This window comes from Podarcis pityusensis (genome assembly GCF_964106645.2).
Source record: "Podarcis pityusensis genome assembly, chromosome: 14".
In the NCBI taxonomy this organism is placed as follows: Eukaryota; Metazoa; Chordata; class Lepidosauria; order Squamata; family Lacertidae; genus Podarcis; species Podarcis pityusensis.
Genome location: NC_138039.1, coordinates 1,623,890 through 1,632,317, shown reverse-complemented (window position 1 = coordinate 1,632,317; position 8,428 = coordinate 1,623,890). Strand labels below are relative to the sequence as shown.

General features: G+C 54.1%; 1 protein-coding gene across 1 annotated transcript; it reads right to left on the bottom strand.

The window, feature by feature from the left end:
* Positions 1-943: 943 nt before the first annotated feature.
* ACTB (actin beta) lies at positions 944-7,292 on the bottom strand. The gene is made up of 6 exons (XM_080981417.1): positions 7,121-7,292; positions 4,481-4,609; positions 3,565-3,804; positions 2,634-3,072; positions 2,281-2,462; positions 944-1,818 (listed from the first exon to the last, which is right to left on the bottom strand). Exons 2-6 carry the CDS (start codon positions 4,601-4,603, stop codon positions 1,675-1,677), a joined length of 1,128 nt encoding a protein of 375 aa, XP_080837543.1. The 5' UTR covers positions 4,604-4,609; positions 7,121-7,292; the 3' UTR covers positions 944-1,674.
* Between the last annotated feature and the right edge of the window lie 1,136 nt (positions 7,293-8,428).

Below are 8,428 nucleotides of genomic sequence, written 5' to 3'. Positions count from 1 at the left end.
TTTGGTTTCTACCATGTTGTGCATTATCTCAGCCCCTCAGCTCAGTAGAACCTCCAGTACCAAGAGGACCATTTCAGCACAGACCAGAGCAAAGCACCTGGGTCATGCTCCCAGGGCTTCTGGCTGCTTTGAATTGCCAGCCCAATTGTCCTTGAATGCACCTAGAAATAGCTAGAACTGCAGATCTTAGTAGATCAAAAGGCAGAACTCACCCTGAACTGGAACCATGTTCCTATACTTTATATACCTGCCCTCAAGCCCATACAGAAATTGAAGTCAAAAGGGAAAAGGACAGACATTGTCCAGTTAATCCTGCCCCTGCACGTTATTAGTATTCAGCACCATAGTCTGCCTGCCTGCATGAAACTACGTCAAGAGGCTTTTGCTGGAAGCTTAGGGTAAGCAGGCTGCCTCCAACTCTGCTCAGCCCTCAGGCTTCATGAGTTGTTTCTGCAGCAGTGGTTCAAAGCCCAGGCCTGTAAGCAGACAGAACTTGCACCCGAGGAGCGCTTTGGAGCCACAAGGCCAGGTCTTTCCAAATGGTGCCAGGCCGCTCATCCCCAACCAGAGACCCTACAGGCTACGGCTGATAGGAATTGGGATGGCCCCAGGTTTCCCATTCTTGTACTAGTTTCATGCTTGTTCCAAGTTGTAGTCAGACTGCTTTCTACCTTGGCAAGGGAAGGAAGTTCATGTATGGAAGCCTGTGGCTGACTTGGACCATGCATTACTCAAACTAGACTAGCAGCTTGGTTTGGCAACACTTCCCAGATTGGCAATTGATCTTGCCGGTATCGGAACTGGCCCTGGGGATAAACTCCCCCCACCCTCTCCACATTCTCTTGGGGTTCCTTCCACCTCTGCCGTTCTGTTTCTCTGACCCTCTTTGCCCCAACCAAACCCAGGCTGCGCGGACCAGAGACTTGACACGAAGAGGCAAAAGTCTATCATGTGCATCTTTATTGGAACTGTTTATTTTAAAGTCAGTGTACAGTTTTCACCCCCACCGTATCCCCGTATACATACTGGCACCAAATTTGGGTAAGGGCTCCCCCAGCTCTGGGAGGGGGAAGGGGGGTACACTGTAAACCTTCACATCTAGAGATTGGGAAGAAGATAAACCTACGCAGCCCGTTTCTATTTCATTATTGGTTTTTTTGCATGGCCAAAAGTAAACAAAAATTGGAAGAGGACCAAGTGTTTTTTTCGTTTTAAGGCGCAAGATACAGAAAAGACACTTGTTGGATTACATTTGGGAGGGGGAAGGTTTCTAAGTACAAGCAATACTTTCCTGCAACACCAGAAAGTACTCCTGCTCCTTCAAAAGCTGGGCTGTTGCCTCCGCAGAGGCCGGTTTAACTTCCTCTCAATGGTACAATATTTGGAATGACTATTTAAAAAAAAAAAGGAAGGAAGAGGAAGAACACAAATGTACAATCAAAGTCCTCAGATGCATTGCAGAACTTTGGGGGGGATGTTCGCTCCAACACAATTATTATTTTTCTAAAAGACTGTTGCCGTCAACTTTTCATCGTTCCAGTTTTATATCCTGAGTCAAGCGCCAAAACAAAGAAAGCCATGCCAATCTCAACTCTCACTTTTTTTAAACGCGCAGTAATGGGGTTTTTTGTCAAAAAAGGGGGGTAATTGTTATCATGGTAACTAAGTCCTGTTTTAGAAGCATTTGCGGTGGACGATGGAGGGCCCAGATTCGTCGTACTCCTGCTTGCTGATCCACATCTGCTGGAAGGTCGACAGGGAGGCAAGGATGGAACCGCCAATCCAGACAGAGTATTTGCGCTCTGGTGGAGCAATGATCTGTTGGGAGAAAGCGTTGCAGAACTTGTTAAGACTCCACAGGCAGGGGGTGAAAAGGTTTCAGCCATGAAAAAGGCTACAGAAGCTCACCTGAGTGCTCAGGTGTTGCCCATTCACAGAATCTAACAATGACTATACCCTGGTATAAAACAAGCAGTCGTTGAACTAAAACTCCCAACCACTGGCCATTCTTCCCAACCCCTGCCAGAGATCATGGCAGCTCTTTGTAGAGTTGGTAGGATTCTTTCGCAGGCCCCAAATCCCAAGGATGTGATTTATGCACACAGCTTCATGACAAGGAGATGGGCCAAACGCAACCTTTCAGCGGCTGCAAAGGACACTTTTAAACCAGAGTCCTCCAGGCGGCAGAGTTAGCTACAGAAGGACCTGCTTAAAAGCAACGCCAAGTCTCCTGTTGCTCCACTGGCTGAAGAGAGTGTCAGCTGAAAACAGAAAGCTCACCTTGATTTTCATTGTGCTGGGTGCCAGGGCTGTGATCTCCTTCTGCATTCTGTCAGCGATGCCTGGGTACATGGTGGTGCCGCCAGACAGGACGGTGTTGGCATACAGGTCTTTGCGGATGTCCACGTCGCACTTCATGATGGAGTTGAAGGTGGTTTCGTGGATGCCGCAGGATTCCATGCCTGCCGGAAGGTGAAAACAACTTTTAATGCCTCGGACCCAGGACAAAGTTCCCCCACCACACAACCAAAACCTTGATTTTACCCACAGCCTCCAGATACTGCCAGACTACAACCCCCAATTTCTGCCAAGGCTATGATTTGAGGGAACAGCTTTGCAAAAAAAAAGATTACCCAGGAAAGAGGGCTGGAAGAGGGCTTCTGGGCATCTGAACCTCTCGTTGCCGATGGTGATCACTTGGCCGTCAGGAAGCTCATAGCTCTTCTCCAGGGAGGAACTGGACGCCGCGGTCGCCATCTCCTGCTCGAAGTCCAGCGCAACGTAGCAGAGCTTCTCTTTGATGTCGCGCACGATTTCCCTCTCGGCCGTGGTGGTGAAGCTGTAGCCTCTCTCGGTCAAGATCTTCATGAGGTAGTCAGTCAAGTCGCGGCCTGCCAGGTCCAGACGGAGGATGGCGTGGGGCAGGGCGTAGCCTTCATAGATGGGCACAGTGTGGGTGACGCCGTCGCCAGAGTCCATCACGATGCCTGTCGTGCGGCCGGAGGCGTACAGGGACAGCACGGCCTGAATGGCTACGTACATGGCTGGGGTGTTGAAAGTCTCGAACATGATCTGGAAGAGCACAGGGGAGACTGTCAAAACCTGGAAGCCCCAGGGGCACCCAAAACTCATGCTCAACAGGTCACAGCCTGTACCACCCAGATGGTCAGCCCATGCTTAGGCAGCCATGGGCCCACACACAATTGATGCAACCAGCTTGCATAGTGGCAAACTCTTGCCCACGCCGCCCCGGTTTCACAACACAGGAAATGTTACAGAAGTCACTCAAAAACAAAGTCAAAAGGGTTAGTGGAAAAGAGCAGCGGCTTTTAAGTGTTGCGAGCAAGTCGGGAGGAGAAAAGAAAAGCCAATTCAGGAGAGATAAAAACCTTTCAAGATCCAGCAAGAGAAATTCAGACCAGGAAAGGAAACCCCTGCAGAGATGGGCAAAAGAGGAGAAAGATGAGCAAAAAGAAAATGGGAATGTTGACAGGTAGCCTTCTTGCACTTTGGCAGGGGAGGGGGAAGAAAGGTGTGCAGAAGCGGGGCTCTGCCGGCACATACCTGCGTCATCTTTTCTCTGTTGGCTTTGGGGTTCAGGGGAGCTTCTGTCAGCAACACAGGATGCTCTTCTGGGGCGACTCTCAGCTCATTGTAGAAGGTGTGGTGCCAGATCTTCTCCATGTCATCCCAGTTGGTGACAATGCCGTGTTCAATGGGGTACTTCAGGGTCAGAATGCCTCTTTTACTCTGTGCCTCGTCACCAACATAGCTGTCCTTCTGGCCCATGCCAACCATCACACCCTGGGAGGAGAGACAAGGGGCATCAGAACACAAGCAGCCACCAGAGCCAGCCTGTAGCAGAAGCCCAGCACCGGGCACAAAAGCAGCCAGGCGTGGCTTGTCTTTCAAGTTCCTAGTGCTCAAGGAGACTCGATTGTGAAGGAGCCCAGGGTGGGGTGCCATTTCCACACCTGGGGCGGCCCCTTCATCATTGCCTCTTTTCTGTATAAAGGCTTTGGAAAGCCCCAAGCGAGGAAGGGACTTTTAAATTTCACTTGCTGGCACAGAGGAGAAAAACTCCCAGCTAAAAGTGCTTGCCTATCTAGAGAGAGCCGTCCACTGCTGAAATTTATTTCGAGGCTACTAATTTATTCCAAGCTTCTTCAAAAGGGGGCAGAAATCATTGTGAGGAAGGGCCCTGGGTTTGCTTTTGTACACACTTGGCCCCTGGGTTCAACCCCTCCTTGTACCTCCAAGCTGCAAGGCTGTGGGGGGGGGAGGGGAGAGAAATTAGCAGATGACTTGGATCCAAGTGGATGTGGTGTTGGTCGTGAAAGGGTACTTAAAACTATCAGTGTCAGGCACAAGTTGGCAGCAGCAGCATCCGATTTAGAGACCTACCAACTATGCTTTGTTAGAGACCTGCAATGCGTTTAAACTCACTTTTGAGCCTAGGAGGCCCTGGCAAACGACATACCTGGTGTCTGGGGCGACCAACGATGGAGGGGAACACTGCGCGAGGGGCGTCGTCCCCGGCAAAACCGGCTTTGCACATTCCGGAGCCGTTGTCAACCACGAGGGCAGCGATATCATCATCCATGGCGATCTTTAAAAGGAGGAAACAAAAAGGAAGAGTTGGCAATCAGGCAGCTGGATCCAAGGACCGTCTCTTCCGCAGGGTACTGGTTTCGCACTTGGCGCCACCTGCCGCTAAGCGCAACCACCCCACCCACTTCTCCTGGGGATTTAATGGCGCAGGCAGGCACCTGCCCACCCCAACTTCCTCCCCAGCTTCCTGTTTTGTCATCGTGCGGCGCTTGCCGCCCGCCGCCGCCAGGGGGCCCCCGCCCCCGCCTCCTCTGTGCAGATTTGGGACAAAGGAAGTCCTCTGCTCCCCGTCTCGCATTATTACCATAAAAGGCAATGGTTGGGAGAAAGGCGAGCTGTGCAGCCAGATTTCGGAGGGCTGGATGGGGAGGGAGGCCACGCCTCCCCCCCCCTCTCCAGAGAGGAGCATATGTCTGAGGGCCACTCCCAGGAGTGGCGCAGGCAGCTCATCTCAACACCCCTTTCAGGCAAGATAAGACCTTAACGGTCTTGCCCTGAAACTAGGGCAAGTTACACCCTATAGGTTATTTTTTTTCAAAAAGCGCAAGGGCTCTCGCGTCCGCACCCAGATCAGAACAGCGGCGCGCCAACCTGTTCGTCCTGCTAGTCTCGCAAGCCAAGATGCGGCTTAAAAGCGAGGAAGGAGCAAGAGTATTCCTCCCAATGATTTTTAAGAGAAGGGGGGCACCGTCTGCCTCGCCTTCCTGCAAGGGGAGGCTGGCATGACCAGGGCCCTTTGTCCCCGGCCGAAGATTAAGATGCTATTTCTGCTTCTGGGCTCGGAGGGAAGGATGACTCTCCCGGGCATTAACTCCCAAGAGCAAATTCTGCTTCCCCACCCGCAAAAAAAGGAGCAGCATCTCAACTCCCCGTTTGTTTCGGAGTAAACCGCAAATAATTCAGCAGTGCTTTAAAAAATGGGGAATTTCCATCCAGGAGCTACATGCCCTGTACTACTTCCACACTTGGCCGTAGCAGGACCCCACCCCTCTCCAGAGCAGCCGGCCGCTGAAGTCTTTTATTATAAAGATAAAACACAATGGAAGGTTCTCAATGAGGACTAGCGCCATGCCACTCTGCGCCAGGAAGCTTAAAAGAAAAAGGCCAAAGAGCTGAAAGAAGAGAGGGGACTTTTTGGTACTTGAGCAAAGAAGTAAATGTTCTTTATTGGGGAGGGAGCGAGCCCTCTAGGGCAGCCAGTGTCCCCCCCCCCAAAGAAATAACACAGACAAGGCTTCCTGCTCCTCCTTCCCCCACCGAATGATCTAGAGCTGCTCCAAGGAGACAAAAGAGCGCCCATCACCCACATGGGTGGGGCAGCCCCTCCGTGAATGATTGATCGGCGTCCCCTCCCCAAAAGGCACCTCCCTCCCCCCATGTGCTCCACCAATACAATAGACATGCCGGCTCCCACCACCGGAAACAGCCCCCCTCCTTCTCGAGGCACACCCTGGCACGTTTGGGTGCTGCCCCCACCTCCCTCTGGGGGGGGCTCAGGAGAAAGGGTGGGGGAACAGCACTCCAACAACCCCCCTCCCTTAAAGCCAACTGCCTGCCAGCATGGCCAATCTTACCCATGCAAGTCAAGCCCACCATCTTTGCACTTTGCAATAAATCCCCCTTTTGGGGGGGCGGGGGAGAGAAAGGCCCCACGAAAAACCGACCACCAGCCCGGAAACGGAGCCTACCAGGCCCGGGAATGCCTAGGAAGAGTCGCCAAGCTCTGGCCGGGTCTCCCCGGGCCAGGCCGTTGGCTGGCGCAAGGCGAGACTCGCGTCAACGCGTTCCCACGAACAGGAAAAACCCCCGCGCAAACCCAGCTGCCTTCTTTTTAGCTCCGGGGAGAGGAGATCGTTCTCTCTCCTTCGTTAACAAAAGCTGGGCAAAAGACCTCCCGTTTCTCGGCACACACACCCCCCCCGCTTTACTCCGGAGTTGTAAATCCCGGGCGCGCCGCGGCTTAGGCGCGCAGCCCATTGCGCAGCCCGGAACGCCGAGTCCAAAGGCACCGGCGCAAAAGGGCTCGGGAAAGGGGGCGCGCGATCCTACCAGGCAACCTCAAATCCCCCCCAACACACCCACCCATCCCGAACTCCGTGCAAAGAGAACCTCGCGGCTTCTCCGCGGAAGGCTGACGCACATGCGATTAATCCAAGCCCTTTGCAACTCCTCGAGATGCAACCCGGCTCCCCTTTTACAGAGCGAGCCTCCATCTCCGAGAATCCAGACCCCCCCCCCAAAAAAGGGCTTCCTTCCCAAGAAAAGCAACCCGAACCCGGCGCGCGCCTTTCTTGGGCGAGCCACCAAGAGCCACAAACAACGCGCAACTTTACGCAACCGGGTGCCAAAGCCCCCCGAAGCCCACCACGAAGCCTTTTAACCCGTGCACGCTCATTTACTCTTTGCAAATGCCAAGATCCCACCCCACCCCACCCCACCCCCTTGCTCCTTCGGATTCCATTTTTTGCAAATGCAAAAAATTAAAATAAAATAAAGCAGAGGCGCTTACCTTTTTGTTAGTGGCAAGGCTGCTTGCTGGAGAACAGGGGGGCAGGTGGCTTTTTCAAAAGGAGCGGCGGGGGCGGCAAAAAAGGGAGCTTGGCGGCGGCGGCGGCGGAGCACCCAGCGCGCAACAGAGATCCTCACGGCAAAGAGAGCGCTTAACGGCTGCCCGGCCGGCGCCGCGTCGCCGGGTTTTATACGGGCAGCGCGGCGGCGCTCTCGCCATAAAAGGCAACTTTCGGAGCGGGCGCCTCGGATTGGCTGCGCCGCCCTCACTCACTCACGAGGCTCCTCGGTGCACATTGCAGCAATTCTCTCTCTCTCTCTCTCTCTCTCTCTCTCTCTTTTGCAAAGAGAGGGGGGGGGAATGCAAGCCGGGGAGGGGGCCGAGATGCGCGGCTTCTGCACGGGCCGCTTGCACGCCTGCTTCCCTGGCGCAGGGGCTCCCCCGCAGCATTGCACCGCCGAGCCTCCCTTTGCAAGCGCGCCCTTTGGTGCATCGGGTCTTGCAAAGGCGGGAGGGCGGCACGGAGAGGCCTCTGGCCTCGGAAAGAACAAGCAACGCGCGTGCACCCCCTTTGCCGGGTCTGCCGGCCTCCCCAGCTCCCGCCTCCGGAGAAGAGGACCCCCAAAGGGACGCGCGGGTTATTGGGGAGCCCAGCTTGGCGCTGGGAGGTTGCAGAACCTGAACCGGGGACCCTGTGCGCCTCCTTTGGAAGCGAAGCCTGCGTGGCGTGGAGGGATGCCGGGCTGAGTCTTTGTATTTGTTGCCTTAATCGATCCCACGTTTTTCTCTCCCAAGGGGCTCAAGGTGGCAGGCGTGGTTCATCTTCCCCTGCTAATCCATCCCCACAACAGCCCTGTGAGGTAGGCTAGGTCGGGAGCTTGATAGCTGAGCGGCATTTGAATTCTGGTCTCTCCCAGGTCCTAGGCTTCATTTAATCTCCACAACAACCGGGCCAGGTAGGTTAGGTTGAGAGGTGATGCCTGTCATTGCTACCAGCTTCAGGACCCAGTGGGGGATTTGAACTCGGGGCTCTCTCGGGCCCTAGTTTGGCACCCTGACCTCTACACTGTTGAACAAGACCAGATTTTGTTAACAGCACCCCCCCCCCCGCCTCTCGCATATTCACATACACACAGAATAGGATTGACTTCCCAGTAAAAATCCGTCAAACTGACCCGCAAACCTCTCAGGTGCCCACTCAGAGATCAGGCCAACGGGTCAAAACTTCGCAAGGAAGGCCATGAGCCTCACTGGAGCCACAGCAGGGTGAGTGTGTCCCCCCCAATCCACATTTTAAGGACGGTGCAA